This window comes from Ictalurus punctatus, chromosome 13 (genome assembly GCF_001660625.3).
Source record: "Ictalurus punctatus breed USDA103 chromosome 13, Coco_2.0, whole genome shotgun sequence".
In the NCBI taxonomy this organism is placed as follows: Eukaryota; Metazoa; Chordata; class Actinopteri; order Siluriformes; family Ictaluridae; genus Ictalurus; species Ictalurus punctatus.
The window spans coordinates 23,830,001-23,852,496 of NC_030428.2; the positions used below are offsets into that span (position 1 = coordinate 23,830,001).

The following is a 22,496-nucleotide window of genomic DNA, read 5'->3' on the forward strand; positions in this document are numbered from 1 at the left end:
GCATATGGAATACCGTCATATCTGATTGCCTTTCTCGTGCTCTTTGCCTCTTGCTGTAGGATGTGAAGAACAAGAGGAATCCACGGCTGGTGCCTTACGCTCTTCTGGACGAGAGAACCAAGAAATCCAACAAGGACAGCTTGCGAGAGGCTGTGCGCACGTTACTAGGTTACGGATACAACCTGGAGGCTCCTGACCAAGACCACGGTATCCACATTATTTTCAGCCTATTCAAAGTTTGTCCTACTAGATCAGTGTTTCTCAACCCGGGAGTCGTGGACCCCTAGTGGTCCGTGGTGCAATTGCAGGGGGTCGGTGGGAAAATATATTCAAATAAGAGATGTTTTAAAATGAACCAATTTGGTTATTCACGTGCGTTCACAAATATCACGTTAGCTGAGCTGACGATCGTTCACTGATGGATTTATTTGAAATTGATTAATTTATTTTCAGAGGAAGCACGTGATAATCTTCACCCTCATCGTTTGGTAGCTGTTGTATGATAAGAGAGAGATGATTGGTGGGTGGGAATTGGCAGGGAACCAATTTGGGAAGGAAATAAATTCAAAAAAGGAAAAATCCAGCCACAGACCAAGTACAAGTTAACGTGATCACACTACACTTTTAGAAAACCAAGATTAACTCTCGAGTTCTTTGGCTTGGCTGTTTGGGTGGGTGGGGGGCGGGGTCATGTAAAATAGTTTATGTGTGTCCTACAACAGGAGCTCCAAGTAGACCCGTTTACGAAGCTAAGGAACCTTAACTCTGCCGGGAACCGTGCTACAGTTATGTACAATTTAATCATTAAATGTACCGTAATGCTAATACATAATGCTAATCGATACTTGAACGCGACCAACATTTCTAGAGAACACACCATAGAAAAGTCTCCTCTATAGGCTTTACTGTTAGTGCGACATGATTGTCTTCAATTTAGAAAAAGAAAAATCACCCATGTTTTTTTTTTTGTTTGTTTGTTTGTTTGTTTGTTTTTCTTTTCCATAGCACGTGTAATTTTAGGGTGTAGAAGTAATGCACAGTAACAGCACTCCGGTGTCTGTCGTCATCACCGGATGTAGCGTATCACGTTTGACAGTGACATTAATACTGTTATCTATAAAGCCTTGTCAAATTAGCAGTAGTCATTTTCAATGGAAGACTAGAGCAACTACGGTTCTGCTCGAGTCTTTTTATCTCAGAGTCCTTCATTACCTTTCATCACACTTTAGAGCAGGAGAAAACTTTTTTAATCACCTGCAGCCAGAAGGTTCGTATTGGTGCATTAATCAGCACTGTTTTATTTGAAGTCTACTATGTTGTGTATATGCATTTTATTACATGCTTCAATTTATGGACTCTATCTAGCAGAGCAGTTCTACAGTATGTGTGTGTATATATATATATAGTATATACTCAATAGCTGGCTGTATACAGGTCAGTTCATAAATAATAAAATACTGGCATTTTACAGTCATTTTTATTATTTGGGCTCTGTACTGCATTTGATCTACGGATACATCAATGACTCCTTAATGACCGGTACAGAAGAGGAGATTTAATTCAAGCTTATGTAAATATATACGTCGTAGAAATTGGACGCATGAGGACTATAAGTAGAGGTCATATTAAAAGGTGAAGCAAAGCGGTGACTGGAGCATGCACGTGAGCATGCTGTTGTGACTAAGTGGTAGCTGGGGGGAGGAATGGAAGTGCAATACGATCATGGCTGTCAATCCTGACATGGCGTGTATTTCCGGGAGTGCTCTAGGGTCCCGAGGGAGTCTGGATTTTTTTTTTTTTTCCCCTCTCTCGTGTTTACCTTCTTACGCTGCAGGTTTTGTTTGAAATCGATAACCGCTTGAAATCTGACACGCACATACATCTCTAGACGCCTCCCTGGTGATGCTCTTCCTGTCCTATAATATAGCTGTTTACAGTTTCTGCTTGTTTTGTTTTTTTTTTTTTTTTTTTTTTTTTATAAAGGTTTTTGCTTTTAGTCTTGTATTTAGTATGCGACGTGACTTCATTTTAACGTATTCTACTTTTTGGCTGTGTTATTTTAAGCTGTATGTTTTGAATTTTGTTGTTGTTGTTGTTGTTGTTGTTGTTGTTGTGTTGCAAAGTCTGTCATTCCCTAAATTCTGATGGATTTGAGGATCTTTTCAGATTTTTTCCCCCCCAGTTCATTCATGGCCATTTCCTGCTAGCTAGATCACAGTTTCCCAACCTTGGTCCTGGACTAAGATCTGTCCTGTACATCTTAGTCTTTTCCCTGGTCTAATGCACCCACTTTAACTCTGTTAATTATCTGATTAGTTGAATCAGGTGTATTGGAAGCAGGGAAGCACTAAAATGTACACAGATGGGGTGTTCTCCAGGACCAGCACTGGGAACCTGTGTGCTAGATATAAATCTCTGTGATTAGAACTTTGCAAGAGCGAAACCTTAGACAGATGGGTTTTTTTCCTTCAGATTTCATTCGGCCGCTGCTGGAAGATAAGCGATTCAGTTACTCTGGCAACCGATCATGGCCTCACATTTGTGTTTTGAAAGAGAATGAAGAACGACCAACGAGAGATTGTTGTAGGGTGTTCATTTCACGCGTCCCTTCATAAATAAAACACTCGGGGGGGCATGCCGTTATAAGAGAGTAACTGACGACGGGGTGGTGATGTGGCCTGACTGGAAGTGGATTCACTGATGCTACCTCGAAGTTGATTATTTTCATATAACATCACAACTAGAAGTGTAACATTCCTCTTTTATACAACAGTTAGCTCCGGTCTACTAATTTGATTAGTCGAGCGGCGTTCCAAGAGTGCTTTATATTTACTATAATCGCACTGCCATGTTTCACTGTGTGTATCACCGCGCTCGTCTGTGTTCGCCATGTAAAATTCCACTTCCAAACGATATTTTTCATTAAATATAACTTTTGATTTAAAATACGGAAGCTCGTCAGATGAAGATGAAAAGGAAAAAGAGACGCCGATCTTACCGGAAGCACCTTTAACAGAGATACACAGATCAATGTGAGCTAGCTAGGCGGCTAGCCGACGTGCTGTAAAGTGAGGGTGGCTTCTTTCGGATCCGTTTCCACTAGCGGAGCAAAAAATAAACAGAACATTTGGCCACATTGTGTCCAAAGTGTCAGTTACGCAATATTCATTTCTTGTTTATAGAACTGTTGTGGTTCTGGTTATCGCTTCCAGTATAACAACTAAAAACAGCTTCCTTTTCCAGATTCTAGATTTTTTTGAAGTTAATCAGATGTTAAAAATGAAGCTTTCCATGCTAGCAAGAAACCACAATGCACAGAGTCCTCTGTCCTGAAGTTTTTCCCATGTTGGAACGCTTAAATGAACAGTTAATCTCATTAATATAAACTGAGCATTCAGCCGTGCTATGGTTAAACGTAGAAATAGTTCCAGCTTGGTCGAAACCGACATCAGCTCTCTTTGTTGACTTCCTGTTTGCCTGTGTGTCTTCCCCAGCAGCTCGAGTGGACATTAACAACGTATCTGCCGAGCGTTTCCGCATCTTCCGGGCTGAAAAGACGTACTGCGTGAATGCTGGGAAGTGGTACTTTGAGCTGGAGGTAGTGACGGCAGGCGAGATGAGGGTGGGCTGGGCTCGTCCAGGCTGCCTGCCGGACCAGGAGCTGGGCTCCGATGACCAGGCATTTGTGTTTGATGGATTTAAGGTAAGGAAAGTGAAAGGGGTAATTATACTGATACGGGAGAAACAAAGCGAAATAACTTCATGTGCTTTGGCCTAAGTCTGTGCACTTTTACTACTATTTATTCTATAGACCCGAATAAGGCGTTCCCAGTGTTCCCACATGCAAATAAGTTGATTTGGATTATCCATCCATGGGGGGACACCCTGGACGGGGTGCAGACCCATCACAGGGCACGATCACACACAGATTCACACACTCCGGAAAATTTGGAAATGCCAGTCAGCCTACAGCGCATGTCTTTGGACCGGGGGAGGAAACCGGAGTACCCAGAGGAAACCCCTGAAGCACGGGGAGAACATGAAAACTCCACACACACACACACTGTAATATAAATAATGGGGTTTTAATGAAAGGGTTTGTCAGATTAAATAAACAACCTGTCACATTACTTAGAAACTCAAATTGCAAATGCTTTTATTCTAATCACGTTAGTTATATTCTGATCGGTGGTGCAAAGCCACATGTGAGAAACAGGATTGAATATCATGCAGTTTACGGTCTAATTGACCTGTTTGAGGTATTCGGTGGGGAGGCATCAGAGTAATATTTTGCCTGCTTATAAGAATGTGTTGCAGTGTGTAATTGCTAGTTTTTGCAAAATAAAAAAGAGCTTATACCTATCGCTTAGCCAAATGTTGTGTAGCCCATTCCCGTAGTCGATATGAAAATAATTTAGACGCTGATGCTGAGGTTTAAAATATCCCGTTAGCCCACTTATGCCTGGCCAAGTTCTGAAGCTTTATTCGACGGCAACGTGTGAAGCTCATGATGGCTGTGAACCGAGTGTGTACGAGTGAACACGGAGGCTGTTATTTCCCCCAGCTGCCTCTCCGTTTCAGCCAGAGTGACTCATAGGCCCAAGTGCAAAGAGAGCGCAAGAAAGACCGTGCGTGAGAGAGAAATAGAAAGGAGTAGGATTACTGATGGAGGGGGGGGGGGGGGGGGGGGATTTAACAGCCGATGAGAGCCCTCATAACCATCACCATCATCACTACCAGAAACGGCGAGAGCCGTAAAGACGGAGAAGCCAGGTGGGTGTGTGAGAGCACAGATACGGAAGGAAGAGAACGTATGCTCCTGTACCTTGTCAACATAAACGTATAATGTATCATATAAATTCACGTATGTTGATTATAGTACGAGATCTTATCTCTAATCTTTGTGTGTATATTATCTCCAGGCCCAGAGGTGGCACCAGGGGAATGAGCACTTTGGGCGTTCGTGGCTGCCGGGAGATGTTGTAGGCTGCATGGTGGACTTGAACGAGCACACCATGATGTTCACATTGAACGGAGAGGTGCTGCTGGATGACTCAGGCTCTGAACTCGCGTTCAAGGACTTTGAGGTCTGGGAAGGTTAGTAACAATTTGATCCATTTCGTGGTGAGAGTAAGACAGGGAAGTCGTGTGTGTTTACGTTGCAGAGCTGCAATGTAGGTAGAGTTTAGGCGGACTCCTAAACACAACTCATCTCTATGCTTGGATTATATTCTGTCTCAGTCCTAAATGTACTGGATTGTGACTTCACCAGGCTGATGGCAGAAAAGTGGTCATTTAATTCAAATGAATTTCACTGCGCTGGAAAAATAATGAACATGTCATGGTTGGGAAAGTGGAAGTGATGCTGATTTTATATAAGATATTTCTGCTGTGTTTATAATTAATTAGGACATCGTTTATGTTTATTATGTTTATATCCAGATTCCACTTGCTTGCTCTGATGGTTAGCGTTGGTTCTCACAGACACTATGCGCAGTACAAAGTCTGGATAATTGATTAAAATAACTTTGCAATGTCTACATGTATGTGTGATGGGAATGAGCGCGAGAGAGAGAGAGAGAGAGAGAGGTGAAGTGTTTATTCTCTCGTTTTGCTAAGTGCTTTTCATCATGGATATTTCAAACTCAGAAAACGCAATTAAAACAAGACAGAACTCAAACTTTACAGACTCACAGAGGGATGCTGTCAGTTTCATGGTTCCGATACGCACGAACTCTCTCTGTCTAGCATTCAGCAGCTCTCTACGAAACACACTGTATATTTATACGGTATTAGTGTCCTGTTAATTACACACAGGTGTAGCCAATCATTCATTTCCCGCTCGTACTCTATAGGTGTGTTCGACTTCATGTGGCGCTGTGCAGACCGATCGGCGTCTCGGTGCATGCGAGACCAATTTCGTCCGAATTGAGACGGCGCCGACGCCACGTCACTATGACGTCACGTCACTGTATGGCATCAGAGACCACGAGAGCTGCACGAGCTCTGATGACGACACCGCTATTTCACGATTGGCCAGACTCAGCCACGACAACGATGACGTGCTTTTCATGTTTATTCTGACATCTTCAGATCCTCTAAGGCTCAGAAATCCGTATCATCAGAATAAAACTGATAAAAATATAGACCCCACTCTATTGGTTTTGAAATAATACCAGCGTATGTTGAACTTTCTTCTTGTACATACAGACACTGTATTAACCTATTCGGCGAAAAGTGTTTCTGGTTGCTACACGTAAAATTCAGATGTCTGTTTATCTGAGAAATATTACATCTAATCCACTTCGAGCGTCACTATGGGAAGCAGAAGGTTCCCGACTTGACAGCTCTGTTTTCAACTCCTCCCCCGACTGCAAGCGGCAACTCTCGCCGATCGGTTACATCCAGCCGAAGTCGAACACACCTTACGACCTCTCCCCCCAGGCACAGCCAGTGCTGTCACGCTCCTGCTGCCACAATGTAGTTTACCAGAACTCCTTCCATATTAATGTAGTGTGGCATCACCCATAGAGTTAAAATACATAGAGAGAGCACGCTGGTCACATGATCACATTCGTTCCTGGAGAGCATGCACAGTTACCCTGAATCATTATAGCAGTTAAATAGGCTCTTCAGTAACTTTGAAACGGTCATTTTAGCCAACTTTGGAGCGCTATTTCTGGTTCAAATGAAGCCTCAGGCTTTGCTATGCAGCTCATTGTGTTTCAGTCAATCTTTTTGCCCAGACTTGAATTGAAACATTTATTTATTTTTAAGATATGTATAACCTGTATTACGTTTTGTTTATAATATTAAAACTCTGTTCTGAGCAATTTTTTATTTGTTAAGTTTTATACAGACATAAATGTGTTTTGTTTTGCATTGTTTTGTATTGTGGGGTGGCTGTGGCTCGGGTGGTGGTGGCTCGGGTCGCTCAGGTGGTAGAGCGGGTAGTCCACTAATCGTAGGGTTGGCGAATTGATTCCAGGCCCACATGACTCCACATGCCGAATTGTCCTTGGGCAAGACACTGAACCCCAAGTTGCTCCCGATGACAGGCCAGCGTCTTGCAATGGGTGAATGAAAAACAGTGTAAAGCACTTTCTACAATTGCTAAAGTTAAAAAGCTGCTATTTAAGTGCAGACTATTGTTTTAAATTCAGAAATAAAACGGCGATCATTACAGTCACAGTTTTTCTTCATTCAGATTTTGTACAAAATATTCTGCGAATCGAATTGAATTGAATCGTAACCGGAGGGAACTGTTACACCCATAGTAGCTAATGTTGGGTAAACTACATAAGCTTTAACAATGTTAATGTGGCTTGCCTGTCATAAATGTTTAGCTTATCCAAGCTTTGCATTATCATTGAATGATCTCTTTAAGTCAGAGTAAATTAGTGTGAACAGCGTTGCAGGGAGTCACAGCAGCACTCTCTCTCTCTCTCTCTCTCTCTCTCTCTCTCTCTCTCTCCTTTTCCTATTTAACTCTTAACTTTTACTACTATATTTTATTACTTGTGCACTGCTACAATAGATTGTAGCTTGGACTATTAATTGTGTAAGTAGGATTACCAGTCTAGTTTTTTAACAGTGTGCGAGACAAAGAACACTGCAACCAAGACAAAGGATACCATGACCACCAAACAACTATGCACCATAGTCAACTCATGTGAGGAGCTCCTCCAGTACCGGAATCAACGAGTCACATGTCAGAAGTAGATCCCAATGGAGTTAAGGATACGGCAGCGAGGAACTTGAGCAGGGGTGATGGAGCGGAGGTGGAGATACAAGCCTTGTCTGCCCTCTGTTGTCATGGGGAATGTACGCTCGCTGACTAACAAGATGGACGAACTCTCTGCCCTGGTAGGCAGGCAGCACGAGTACCGGGAGTGCAGCATGTTATATCTGATGGAGACATCAGATATAACGTGAAAATACCTGACTGTTCGAGTCTCGAGATTCTCGCTGGTTCAGGCGGACAGGGAGAAACAGAGCGATAAGAAGTTGAGTGGAGGACTTGCTATCTTTGTTAACTCCAAATGATGAAACCCAGGACATGTTACTACGAAGGCAACAGTCTGCATGTCTGATGTTGAAATGCTGGCCGTCAGGTTGAGGCCATACTATAGTAAATGCTCTGGGAATTTTCATCCACCATTGATTTTATTGTTTACATGCCACTGTCGGCAGCGGCGGCACACGCTTGTGACATCATTTATTCCACCATCGCAGATCTGCAGATAGGGCATCCCAGTGCACTCCCCATAATAAATGGAGATTTTAATCATGTTAAAATCTCAAAGACCCTGACCAACTTTGCACAGTATGCAACCTGCACCACTAGAGGGGATAAGACCTTGGACTTGCTGTGTGCCACTGTTAAGGAGTCGTACAGCACGACTGCCCTTTCCCCCCTAGGAAAATCACACCACTGTCCGATACAGCTCAATCCTACATACAAGCCTGTTGTTAGGAGACAGTCTATCACCACTAGGACAGTGCAGATGTGGTCTGTGGAGGCAGAGGAGGCCCTGATGCAGTGTTACAGCACAACTGACTGGTAGCTGTTTTAGGAATATCATGGGGATGACATAGAGGGTCTCACTCATTTTGTAACTGTCTACATCAGGTTCTGTGAGGAGTGTTGTTCCCACCAAGGTCTGCTGCTTCCCCAACAACAAGCCTTGGATCAACAGGGATATCAAAGCCCTACTGAACAGGAAGAAGATAGCCTTCATGGCAGGGGACACTGAAGATGCCAAGAAGGGAATGCAGAAAGAGCAGAGGAGGGTTAAAGACTGCTGTTAGAACAGGATTGAGGGGAAGCTGCAACAGAACAATCCCAGAGAGGTGTGGGGGGAATGACAAGCATTACTGGCGTGAATAGAAGGAACAGTTGAGGGGACAAAGGGTCATGCCAACAAGTTAAACAAGTTTTTCAACAGGATTGACTCACCAGTGCAAGCCGAACCTCTCTCCACCTCCTCAAATGTCCCCATTCACACCTCCAAGATGGCTGTCCCCTTTCACACCTCAATTAACCCCTCCTCCACAGGCCTCCCTGTGGCACCACAAGAATGAGGCATGACAGCCACAGCCCACCTGTTCTCACCAGCAGACAACACAAAGACAATGAAAGACATCACTACACCTCCCATACCCAGGAAGACAGCATCACCGCCTTCCCAGTCATTATGATCACGACCAGCCAGGTGATACAGGCAAGACCTGCATTAACAAGGACCTGACATCAACCCGAGGGTGCTTAAAGTGTGTGCAGACCAGGTGGCAGGAGTGTTTTCTGACCTCTCCCTGAGGCTGAAGAAGGTGCCTAAGATCTGGAAGACATCCTGCATAGTCCTCATGCCCAAGAAAGCACATCCCAGCACATTCAGCAACTTCAGAACTGTAGCCTGATCGTCACACGTAATGAAGACTATCGAGAGGCTGGTTCTGCAGCACCTCAGGCCTCTGGTACACGACTGCCTGGATCCGCTGCAGTTTGCATACCAGGATGACATCAGTGTGGAGGATGCAATCATCTACCTGCTTCACAGAGCATACACACACCTGGAGAGGTCACAAAGCACTGTGAGGATCATGTTCTTTGACTTCTCAAGTGCTTTTAACACAGTCCAGCCACTCCAGCTGGCTGTGAAGCTCTCTGTGATGCGAGTGGACCAGGACCTTGTGGCCTGGATCACTGGATAATGTTCTTTGACTTCTCAAGTGCTTTTAACACGGTCCAGCCACTCCAGCTGGCTGAGAAGCTCTCTGTAATGCGAGTGGGCCAGGACCTTGTGGCCTGGATCACTGATTATCTCACCGTCAGGCTGCAGTATGTCAGGCTACGTGTCAGATGTGATGACTCGCAAAACTGCTTTGCTGTGGTGGGCTGAGGAGGTGGCATTGGGACTTGTGGTGCCAACAAACCGAGGAAGCTGGTCAGGAAGGCCAGCTCTGTGGTGGGGATGGAACTGCACAGTGTAGAGGAAGAGGATGAGAAGGAAGCTGAAAGTTATCATGGCCAATCTTTATCCTCCTCTGTATGCTGAGCTGAAGAGGCTCAGGAGCTTGTTCAACCACAGATTCATCCAGCCACATGCCTGAAAACATCTGGGGGATCTTTCGTGCCATCAGCCTTCAGACTCTACAATGCCACAATACCCAGTACCTCCTACTCCACTGACGGAGTCTCACAAAAACACACACACTAAAGAGTTATCTAAACAATTGTCATTCCACAGATATTGCACATGTATATAAATACCAAGGATATTGCACATGTACATATAAACATAGAACTCTAGCATATGTACATACACACATATCTATTTTATTGTTTCTATTATTTCTATTGTTTCTACTATTTCAATGATTTCAATTGTATAGATATTTATAGAATTATTTTCTTTGTTACTCCTCCTACCGTGCTGCTGTGTCAACTGAATTTCCCCCATGGGGGATCAATAATGGTACATCTTATCTTATCTTATAACAAACAAGTGGTGCTAGCTGTGTATGTGTAAGCATGTAGCTTTTATTCTGTCCTATTAGAAAACAGTGCATATGTTTAGCTTGTTTTCCCCTGCCTTTTGCTAAGTCATTATTTGACTTTAGTCAGTCAGGCTGAGCTGTCTTTGTACCCTGTGACTTTCCTGATTTCTGAACCTCGTCTGCTCTTAGATTGTGAATTCCTCATTTCCCTGTAAGTTCGTTTTTTGTCGCTCAGATTTGTGATTGTAGATATTCATCTATTACTCTGGGTCACTGGATTTTCAATCCTGTGTCTGAAAATAACACCCACTCAGTATATAAATATATATCTATGACTAATTAGACTCAAATACTGTGTGCTGTTTTTAGCCATTTCTATTTAAGCTGAGACTGGACAATGGTTTTGGAGATAGAGAGCAGCTCAGACTGACCAGGTGTTAGACACCATACTAGTGCTTTGTAGCTGAGCCTGCTAAATTGTTACTATAGATGCTTTTTAATGATGGCTTATAAAAGATAATGCTGTAATAAATCATGGAACACATTTACTGCTCCAGTCTACATGTTAGGCAGATATTTGGTAGAGAAGATCACATATGTGTTCTGTATATGTGGAGATACAATCAACTCCAGACTTTATTTATTGCATTATGATCACACAAGTTCTGTGTTGATTGGCAGGGGGGGGGGGGGGGGGGGGGGGGGGGGTGTAAGTATGGTCAAGTTGTAACCTCCTGGCCGAAGCAGCTAGGTTTTCTTCAAAAATTTCCTTTTACTAAGCAATATTCATGATGCCATTAGTTTTCTGAAGAATGCTATCTATTGCATGTGCTCTATGTATATCTATGTATGAAAGTGAATCTCAGCGGGCTTACTATCTGTGGTTTGATGCCTCTAATCCCTGATAAGCTGATTCTGCAAAATAAGAAACAAACAACGTGCACACACACACACACAAACACACTCACACACACATACACGTATTAGGGGTGCACGAAAGATCAATTCAGATTGACCTTAGAAGAGAAACACTGCATGATGATCCATTAATGGTTAATAAAGTCAACACTGATGTTATTTCACAAGTACAGTACTGAAGAAATATAATTATAAAAATACTCCTAGTAAATCATATCGTTCGTTTGTAGAATTATACTGTATTGCGTCCTAAGCAAAACCCAGCACACAAGGAAATGTGTTCAAGCCAGTGCAATGTTTCCATTATCCACATCAGCCAAAACTGTCACTGTAATTGTGCAGTGTGTGTGTGTGTGTGTGTGTGTGTGTGTGTGTGTGTGTGTGTGTGTGTGAAAACATTTCCTTTAAGAAATCCTTTACAATCACTGCACACCTACAAAAAGAAGACCATATTGCCACCTATTGGTTGCTATGATACAGCAAACACTGCAGTCGATATGATACATTGAGATCATCCATATTACTGGCCAGGTAGCATAAGATAGAGAATATACACTTCCATCTGGAGCTCATAGTACCATGGAGCAGCAGTGATGGACTCATTTGAATCTGACTGTCACAATTTAGACTTGATATGGACCAGGACCCAGAATGAAAATACCACCCAATCATTAGATTGGCAGACTGTGCCAATTTTGACCCAGATTCCCAAATGCAGTGAAAACCTTTAAATATGCCTCTTTACAGTTGGACCCACAGTAAATGTGCCATTGGCATAACGGATCATTATACTGTATAGCTAAACTATACAGCGCTTGGCCTGAATTCATCTGCTATCCTAGTCTGTTTATTATGCAGTGATAACAAATGCACATGGTCATCTGTAAACTGAGAGAGTGTATGTGAACATTATCAGAAAGGCAATTCCAGACTTTAGGAGCTAAGTGTGAAAAGGCTCTACCCCCTTTAGTAGACTTTGATATCCTCGGTATACACTACCCATCGAGGATTCCCCTTCGCTTTCACTGGCAGCTTTTCTCTAATCTAGCAACAGAGATCCTGCAGGTCATCTCGTCCTGCACCCCTACCAAAAGCCCATTGGATCCAATGCTCCAGACCATCTCAAAAGACCTCCTCTCCTTTATCACAAGTGTCAACAATGGTTCCATATCCTCTGGTTATGTACCAACTGCATTCAAGTGAGCAAGGGTTATTCCCATCCTGAAGAAACCCACTCTGGATCCCGCTGACGTCGGCAACTACCGACTGGTATCACAGCTCTTTTCTTTCTAAAATCTTTGAATGCACTGTCTACAATCAACTGTCTCTCTACCTCTCACAGAACAACCTCCAAGATACTAACCAGTCTGGCTTCAAAGTGGCACAATCTACAGAGACTGCTCTTTTGGCGGTACATGCTACATGCTGCTAGATCAGTCGAACTGTCATCAGTCCTCATCCTCTTCGACCTTTGAACAGCGTTTGACATGGTCAACCACAAGACTCTCTTGTCCACCCTCATGAGTCTCGGAATGGTGCAGCATGGCAGTGGTTTGCTTCCTACCTGGAAGGTTGGTCATACCAGGTGACATGGAGGGGATCCACATCTGCTCCCTGCAAACTCTCCACTGGTGTCCCACAAGACTCAGTACTTGGTCCACTTCTGTTCTCCATCTATACTCGATCTCTTGGTGAGGTCATATCCTCAAATGGGTTCTCATACCACTGCTATACGGATGACAGTCAACTCATCCTCTCCTTCCCTCCCTCAGATCCTCTTGTTTCTGCTCAGATCTCAGCATGTCTGGCAGACATCTCATCATGGATGTCAGCTCAACAGCTGCAACTTAATCCCAGCAAAACTGAACTGTTGTTCATCCCAGGTGATTCATCACCATGTCGGGATGTATTTATTCATAGAGTCTTCAAAGCACTTCTGTAAGTCACTCTGGATAAGGCCGTCTGCCAAATGCCATAAATGTAAATAAATGTAGAAAACCCATTGACCACATAGAACTTTCAAATCAGGTATAGGATCTCACTGTTGCAAAATATAATTCAGGAGAGGGTTACGCAAAATTTCCCAGGCATTGGATATACCAATTTAACACTGTGGATGCAATAATCAACAAGTGGAGAAAATATGGCACGGCAGGGACACTACTAAGAACAGGACGTCCCTCTAAAATTGATGAGAAGCTCAGGAGAAAACTGGTCAGGGAGGCTGCTAAGAGGGAGGCTGCAACTTTAAAAGAATTGCAGCAATTTCTGGCAAGTACTGGCTGCTCCCTACATGTGACATCTCCTGAATTCTTCATATCTCTGGGCTGTGGGGTAGGGTGGCAAGACGGAAGCCTTTTTAACCCAAAAATATATATATAAACACTTAAGATGAAGAAGAATTTTACCTTTCAGCATGACAATGATCTAAAACAAACCTCCAGATCAACAAAGAATTGACTTCACCAAAACAAGATCAAAGTTCTGGAATAGCCCAGCCAGAGTCCAGACCTCAATCCAATCAGAAATCTGTGTGGTGACCTGAGGAGGGCTCTGCACAGGAGATGCCCAGCCAATCTGACAGAGTTAGAATGCTTTTGCAAGGAAGAATGGCAAAATATTGCAAAGTCAAGATATGCCAAACTGACTGAGTCTTACCCAAAAAGAGTGAATGATGATAAAAATTGTTTTTGATAAAAAATCTAAAGGTGTTTCATCTAAGTATTAGTTTAGGGGTGTGCACACTTATGCAACCAGGTTATTGTACATTTGTTTATTTTTCTTATTTTCCTCAAATGATTCTTATTGTTTTTCACTTTAATTTCACAATTTCAATTTAAAATTTCACAATAAAGGTAAAAAAAGGTTCTGACATAATTTATCTTGTTTTAATTTTTTATATATAACAAAAACCTGCCATTTTAACAGGGGTGTGTAGACTTTTTATATCTACTGTAGTCTTGTATTGGGGCTGCGGGGCTTACGGTGTGTAGTTAACTGATTTAGATTGTAGGTTTAAAGATTGGTTAGCTACATTAGAGTCATGGCTTCAGTAGAATAACACCAGAAGCAAACTTCAGACAACAAGCATGCCTTGGTTGATCGTGTACATTTTACTTTTTGCCAAACTCTTGCGTTAATGCTGTGTGTAGTGGAGCGTCATTTTACTTAGCTCTGGCTTCACATGTAGTATATTTACCAAAGCACTAGGAACAGGAAGTGTGCTATGATAAGCTATGATACAAAATAACAAATTATAACAAACAAAAACATGTCCGCTGTGGTCCGAGTGTGACCGTTCCTCGCAAATAAAGTGTGTGTGTATATGTATATGTGTGTGTATATATGTGTGTGTGTATATATATATATATATATATATATATATATATATATATATATATGAACATATATATATATGAACTGTTAACATAGGTGGAGTTTGTGTTTTATTTCCTTTTCTTGCACTGTGTGCTGTGAGACAGGTTTTATCCCGGTGTGCAGTCTGGGTGTGAGTCAGGTGGGCCGGATGAACTTTGGGAAAGACGTGAGCACACTGAAGTTCTTCACCATCTGCGGCCTGCAGGAGGGCTACGAGCCGTTCGCCGTCAACATGAACCGAGACGTCACCATGTGGCTCAGCAAGAGGCTGCCTCAGTTCATCCCTGTACCTCCAGGCTATGAGCACATTGAGGTCTGCTCACACACTGTATTTTACACTCAGATATTTTCAGCTAATTCACAAGCATAGGAGGCTTTACTTCCACTCAGTACCTCTGTTTTTCCTACTCTCGGGTCAGATCATTCCGTTTTTTACATAATCATGGAGCATGTCAGTTAAATCTTGGCAGGCTTGATGTAGTTTGAGTAACTCCATTTACTATTATGCTCAGTGGAAATAATACCAAGTGTGTTTAGTGGTGTGTATGTCTGCTGTCTTCGAAAGGTCACGAGAATTGATGGGACAGTGGAGAGTCCGCCGTGCCTAAAGGTCACGCAGAGGTCATTTGGGTCCCAGAACAGTAACACAGATATCGTATTTTACCGGTTGAGCATGCCCATCGAGTGTGCCGAGGGATTCACGAAACCCGCTGGTGGGACTTTACCGGCTAACGGCAGCTTCTTCTCTCCGAAGAAAGATCTGGAAGATTTTGAGACAGTGTCAGACTTTGAGGTGCTGATGAAGACCTCTCATGGTCACATGAGCTCGAACGGCCCGGATAAAGACAGGGACGAGTTTAACAACCACAAGGACTACAACCAGGAGAAACCATCCAAACTGAAACAGAGGTGTGTGTGTGTGTGTGTGGAATCGGATTTGCATGAATGGATTAATGGATGGATTCCAATGTTACAATGGCAAGAATACAGAAAAAGGCATAATGATCACTCAGAAATATACTAAAAGAGCACATTACCTTCTTTCCCCCCTTATAAAAACAGCTGATGAGCCATTCGTCATATGAATATGGAATGATTGACAGTTGCGTAGATTGTACCCAATATTAACTGACACCACTGAAAGCCCCACCCTCTTTCCTCCCATCGTACATTAAGTAATCTTTTGGCCAGTGGTCTCGGCTCGGCTGTGTTCCCGGCTTAAATAACTGCACTGACGCGGCACCCTCACTCCTGTCCAGAGTTGTGTGTAACACGTTACTGTAATCCAATTACTTTTTATGATAACACAGTAATGTAACGCATTACATTTTAAATGGATGTGATTACAATTATTGATGTCAATAAAATTACATTACTTGCATTACAAATTGTATTGTTAAGAAAACAATATTAAGTAAAATGTACTTTTAAAATAAATCACATTTTCCCCCGAAGATTTTTCTCTTCGCCCCCGAATAATTCACAATATGTCATTACGTATAATACCTGTTATAAGGATAATATATATTGCTTATATTTCTTTTTTTGGAGATTGCTTAGCATTTTACTGCTTGAAGTACCATGAAATAGTTTTGGACCTCAAATGCACATGGACATTCTCGCTGTGGTTGCTGCGGGTCTCCTTTGGTGAACAGTTTCCTTTACAATTACACTATCCGTTGTTACCCAGATGAGGACGGGTTCCCTTATGAGTCCGGTTCCTCTCAAGGTTTCTTCCTCATATCACCTTAGCTAGTTTTTCCCCGCCACTGGCTTGCTCAATAGAGATTAATCCACACACTTAAAATCAGTATCCCGTGTTTATACGTTTCTGTAAAGCTGCTTTGAGACAATGTCCACTGTAAAAAGCGCTATACGAATACAATTGAATAGAATTGAATTGAATTTTATATGGTCAAAAATTAACCAGGTAGGCAATAGGGTTAGTTCAAAATAAATATGGGTGTAAGACAAACGTGTGCATGCGTGTGCGTGTGTGTGTGTGTGTGTGTGTGTGCAGGTTCATGTTGAAAAAGTCTAAACCGGATTTCAGCACGAGTAACTCTTCGGCTCGTCTGTCTGAGGAGGTGCTGGCCGATGAGAGAGACGATCATGAGTTCCTCATGCAGACGTGCACGGTGAGAAGTAACAATTCACCAACACTTGTACTGCTCATGTGTCAGCTTCAGTACAAGTGCGTGTATCTCTGCGTTTAGTGAATGGCGCTTATCCACGTCATTCGTCCAATTCAGAAGATCACGTTAAAGTAGCGGGACAATAATAATACCAGACACGGAGGAAAAACGGGAGTGTGTTTAAACGCACATGGATACTTAAAGTGGTCACCTAAACCAAACAAACTCTGTTCAAGACCTCTACATTTCCCCCCGAATAACTGCAGTTATCAGATTCTTCTGAACGTGTAAATATTGTCACTTTGTAACAGATCCCGGAACATTCTCAGAGAGATCCCCTCGTATTGAATCTCATCTCCGTTCAGATCCAAAGCCAATATAATAAATAAATTGTATGATTTTATAAATGCTGACGGGTTACAGTGTTTTTTTTTTTCTGCCCCCCACCCCACCCCCGCCCCGGCGGTTCAGTACTACTACTCAGTGCGGATCTTTCCAGGCCAGGAGCCGTCCAGCGTGTGGGTAGGCTGGGTGACCTCCGATTTCCACCAGTACGACCCGGCCTTTCATCTCGACAAGGTCCGGACCGTCACCGTCACCCTCGGAGACGAGAAGGGCAAAGTTCACGAGAGGTCAGTGACTCTAGGTCTGTTGCTTAATTGGTTTGTTTAGCTGATCGTCAAGGGGCAGAGCTCGTCCCCTGCTAATCTAGAGACGTGACACGGTTGTGTAGAGAACTGAAAAACCTATTTATGGTCTCGCCAGCAGAGCAATAGAGTACAGATAATGTAGTTAACATGTAATGGGAATCTGTTTCTTCTAAAATATTTGTTTGAAATCACCTCTAGTTCTTCACAACACATACATGCACAACGCTAAACTGCAGGTTATAAGCTTATCTAGGTTCATGACTACATGTGTAATGTGTAAATAGTATGACTAAATATACCCGGCCCACCTACTACATAGGTTACTTTGTAGCTATAAAGTAGCTACACTTAGGATAACTATACAGTAGCTACACTTAGGACTGCAATCGCTACGAACAGCTTTGTACTCAAGTCTCCATCATTGCACAGCTGGATAACTCATAAGTTCATAAGTTATTCAAAACTTCCTGTTCAAAACTTCCTGTTTACACAGTTGCACTTTTTGACTCTGTAGTAATGTACTCTTATAGTAAGAATTTTATGGTGACTTTTCTCATTGCGAGATAGTTCCTTTTGCTGTTTCTTTGCTATCCTGTAAGTAATGTTGCTCTGTCCGTCTCCCCCTCTCTCTTTCTCTCTGTCTTCCCCTGTGTGTGTGTGTGTGTGTGTTGCAGTATTAAGCGCAGTAACTGCTACATGGTGTGGGCCGGTGAGAGTAATAACCCTGGGCAGGGCCGCAACAATAACGGCTTAGAGATCGGCTGCATGGTGGACACGGCCAGCGGCCTGCTCACTTTCACAGCCAATGGCAAAGAGCTCAACACTTACTACCAGGTACGACAATGTGTGTACGTGGCCGTACTAATGAGAGGTCGCATGTACCACGTGTATCAACCCCCTTCTCCCTGAGCATCATTGAGAATTTGGATAGGTGGACCATTCTCGGCTCAGCACTGACATTCACATGATGGTGTATGTGCTGCTAATGTGATGTGGTGCATAGGCTACAGTGAAAAATACTACAAAAGCACACCTGCATGGCTGGTGTATGTGATAAAGGGATAGGGATCAAGTAATACATTTAAAATCTATACAATTCAAATTGAATTGAATTGATAAAGTGGCCACTGTGTGTAGGAGTGAGGCAGACTTATTATTCAGTTATTTATTATAAAGCGTACGATTCAGTAACCACAATAAACGATTCTGTTACACGAGTAAGGACAGTGAGTCTGGACCATTCGACTGACCCAGGGTTTAAAGTTGAGTGTCACCAAATGATTTCAAGTGTGCGTGTGTGTGTGTGTGTGTGTGTAGGTGGAGCCGAGCACCAAACTATTCCCTGCAGTGTTCGCTCAGGCCACCAGCCCCAACGTCTTCCAGTTTGAGCTGGGACGGATCAAGGTGAGCATGCACCTATATATTATATCTTGTGTTCAAAGTTAAACAAGAAGTGTCTGCTGTCTGAGGTTTGCAGGAGGTACAAGGCTAATATTACTAGAAGTAATTGAAGTATGTCCTTAAACGTCTGCCCTAACTCTTAACCACTTGCTGATGATTAGGACACGGTATACTTTTGCCACTCACAGATATGTAATATTGGATCGTTTTCCTCAATGAATAAATGACCGAGTATAATATGTTTCGTCTCGTTCGTTTAATCGGGTTCTCTTGATCCACTTTGAGGACTTTTGTGAAAATCTGATGATGTTTTAGGTCGTATTTATGCAGAAATCTCGAAAATTCTAAAGGGTTCACAAACTTTCAAGCACCACTGTATATGAGTGAATGCTTCATTGCGCGTGTTTCAGAACGTTATGCCGTTATCTGCCGGGCTGTTTAAGAGCGAGAGGAAGAACGCGGTGTCTCAGTGTCCACCCCGCCTGCATGTCCAATTCCTCACGCCTGTGTTGTGGAGCCGAGTGCCCAATCACTTCCTGAGGTCAGAGGTCACCAGGGTCAATGAGAGGCACGGCTGGATGGTGCAATGCACAGAACCGCTGCAATTCATGGCCCTGCATATACCTGAGGAGAACAGGTACACACACACGCACACACACACACACACACACTCCCTGGCAATGTCCCTCAGAGGCTCATACTGATTTTTCCCAAAGGTATTTTTTGTTGTGACACATCAGTATCACACTCTGCAGTGAATGATATATTTAGCTATTTATCTGTGTAGATCATAACATTCTCTTTGCACTTCGTAAAGATGCGCCGGTTTAACTACGTGTTCTGGTGTGTGTGTGTGTTTGCGTATGCAGGTCGGTGGATATCCTGGAGCTGACAGAACAGCGGGAGCTGCTGCAGTTCCACTACCACACGCTGCGCCTGTACTCAGCTGTGTGTGCTCTGGGGAACCACCGTGTGGCGGCGGCGCTCTGCAGCCACGTAGACGAGTCTCAGCTTCTCTCAGCCATTCAGAACAAGAGTATGGCAGGTCTGCTGCGCACCGGCTACTACGAGCTGCTCATTGACATCCATCTGAGCAGCTACGCCACAGCCAGGCTCATGATGAACAACGAGTACATCGTGCCCATGACCGACGAGACCAAGAGCATCACGCTCTTTCCCGACGAGCAGAAGAAGCGCCACGGCCTGCCGGGAATCGGCCTGAGCACCTCACTGAGACCACGCATGCGCTTCTCCTCTCCGAATTTTGTCAGCGCCGTCGCCACAGGCAACGGCAGCGGCGGGAGCGACCGTTTCCAATACAGCCCAGAGTTCCCGCTGGAGAAACTGAAGAGCCGCACGATGGAGATGCTTACAGAGGCGGTACAGGAGGGCAGCCTGCACGTGCGAGACCCTGTAGGGGGAAGCACAGAGTTTCTGTTCGTGCCTCTCATCAAGCTCTTTTACACACTGCTCATCATGGGCATCTTCCACAACGGAGACCTGAGGGCCATCCTGCAGCTCATCGAGCCCAGCGTGTTCTCACAGGACTCCGGGGAACAAGGCAGGGCCGTCAGCCCAGACAGAGAGACCGAACACGTAGAGAGGAGGACTGAAGGAGGTCCAGGAGGAGAGGACGGGGAGAGTGGAAAGAGTAAAGTCCCCAAGGAAGGCCTGCTGCAAATGAAGCTGCCTGAACCTGTCAAACTCCAGGTCAGAAATATACAACACAGTAGATCAATCTTTAAAAACATATATATATTTAATACATATATATATCTCTCGTGTTTTAAAACAGTTTCAGTGTGTGTTTGTGAAATGCACGTCTCCAGTGCCTTAGATAGCCTCCATCATACTGTAGGCTTTGTATCTTGTGGCTAAGATGTCGACTCAGTTAGTTCGTTCTCCATTATGTCGCACCACCTCGGCCCCGATTGCCTGTCAGTTATTTTCCTTTATCTACCTCCTGTATATCTCTTTCCTTTTTACCTGGCAGTTCTTTGAAGGAGAGAGATTTGTAGTTTGTTAATGCGCTAATGAACCAGTGCCATGCGTGTCAACGCGGGCCGTTTTTTCCTCGCCACCCCAATATATTGTATTTCTCCTGCTCCATTGCTGGCTCTCGCTTTTGTGCACTTATACAGCGCTTTTCTCCAAAGCGCTTTACACTGTGTCTGATTCACCCGTTCACACACACACTCACACGCCAACGGTAGCAGAGCTGCCATGCAAGGCGCTAACTTGCCATCGGGAAGCAACTCGGGGTTCAGTGTCTTACCCAAGGACACTTCGGCATGTGGAGTCGCGTGGGCCGGGAATCGAACCGCCGACCCTACGATTAATGGACGACCCGCTCTACCACCTGATCCACAGCCGCCCAGTTATTAATTAATCAGCATTCAACATAAGCTGCCTTGTCCTACTGGCGGTGGACAACATTAATTCATTGATCCTCAGTAAACATCTCCAGGGTCGTTGTAGTGCCACCGTGAAAATCTGTGCACTTCTGAAGAAATGAAAATGTTTTAAGATACTATCAAACGCATTGATGTCGGCTCGGAGCCACCGATTAGAACGTTGTCGATTTAAATCCTTGACCGAGGCTGTTAACCTTCATCTCCCCGATCGATTGTAAGTTATGTTGGATACAATTTCCTGTCAAATGATTGAATGTATAAATGTTTCTTATTTAGATGTGCCACCTGCTGCAGTATCTGTGTGACTGTCAGGTCCGGCACCGGATCGAGGCGGTTGTGGCCTTCTCTGATGACTTCGTAGCGAACCTGCAGGAAAATCAGCGCTTCCGCTATAACGAGGTCATGCAGGCGCTCAACATGTCTGCTGCCCTCACTGCTCGCAAAACCAAAGAGTTCCGCTCGCCGCCGCAGGAGCAGGTCTGTACAGAATCACTACTCAGGATCTTTTTTTAATCACACAGCCTTTGTTATGTGCACTTGGAGACTGTATTGTGTGTGTGTGTGTGTGTGTGTGTGTGTGTGTGTGTGTGCATGACTCGGTGTGGCTGTATTAATTTCTCAGATTAACATGCTGCTCAGCTTTAAGGATGAGAAGCAGGAGTGTCCCTGCCCAGAGGACATCCGAGAGCAGCTGTTACAGTTCCATGAGGATCTCATGACACACTGTGGTACAAATACACACACACACACACACACACTCACACACACTTTTGTGGAAGGTTCTTTCTTCCTTATAAACTTTGATTCATCAATCAGTGTTTAATTTGTTGAATCCTTTCGATGTAAGAGTGATATGTTGATAATATCGTGTGTGTCGGTGCAGGTATAGAGATAGATGATGATAAGATGGGGGAGGGAGACAGCGATTTCACAATCAGAGGGCGTCTCCTGTCCCTGGTGGAAAAAGTGGCGTACTTGAAGAAGAAAATGACAGAGCTCCCGAAGAAAAAAAAAGCCAAGAAGCCCAGTAAGTCCTCGCAATTTCTTACGTGTGCGTCGCTCGTTTTCTCAGTAGACCTTTGTTGTCTCTAGCTGCTAAA

The 22,496-nt window shown here is 43.8% G+C and overlaps 1 protein-coding gene across 7 annotated transcripts in view; it reads left to right on the forward strand.

Moving 5' to 3' along the window:
• ryr2a (ryanodine receptor 2a (cardiac)) overlaps window positions 1–22,496 on the forward strand; it is a 215,474-nt gene that overhangs the window by 119,109 nt on the left and 73,869 nt on the right. For all 7 annotated transcript variants that reach the window (XM_053684904.1, XM_053684908.1, XM_053684905.1 and 4 more), the window contains exons 25-38: window positions 60–207; window positions 3,495–3,703; window positions 4,923–5,097; window positions 14,901–15,109; window positions 15,362–15,705; window positions 16,817–16,934; window positions 17,403–17,563; window positions 18,256–18,415; window positions 18,899–18,985; window positions 19,393–19,619; window positions 19,852–20,692; window positions 21,673–21,873; window positions 22,019–22,124; window positions 22,280–22,423. In XM_053684904.1, coding sequence (XP_053540879.1) covers window positions 60–207; window positions 3,495–3,703; window positions 4,923–5,097; window positions 14,901–15,109; window positions 15,362–15,705; window positions 16,817–16,934; window positions 17,403–17,563; window positions 18,256–18,415; window positions 18,899–18,985; window positions 19,393–19,619; window positions 19,852–20,692; window positions 21,673–21,873; window positions 22,019–22,124; window positions 22,280–22,423 — 3,130 coding nt within the window. The remainder of the gene's footprint in view (window positions 1–59; window positions 208–3,494; window positions 3,704–4,922; window positions 5,098–14,900; window positions 15,110–15,361; window positions 15,706–16,816; window positions 16,935–17,402; window positions 17,564–18,255; window positions 18,416–18,898; window positions 18,986–19,392; window positions 19,620–19,851; window positions 20,693–21,672; window positions 21,874–22,018; window positions 22,125–22,279; window positions 22,424–22,496) is intronic.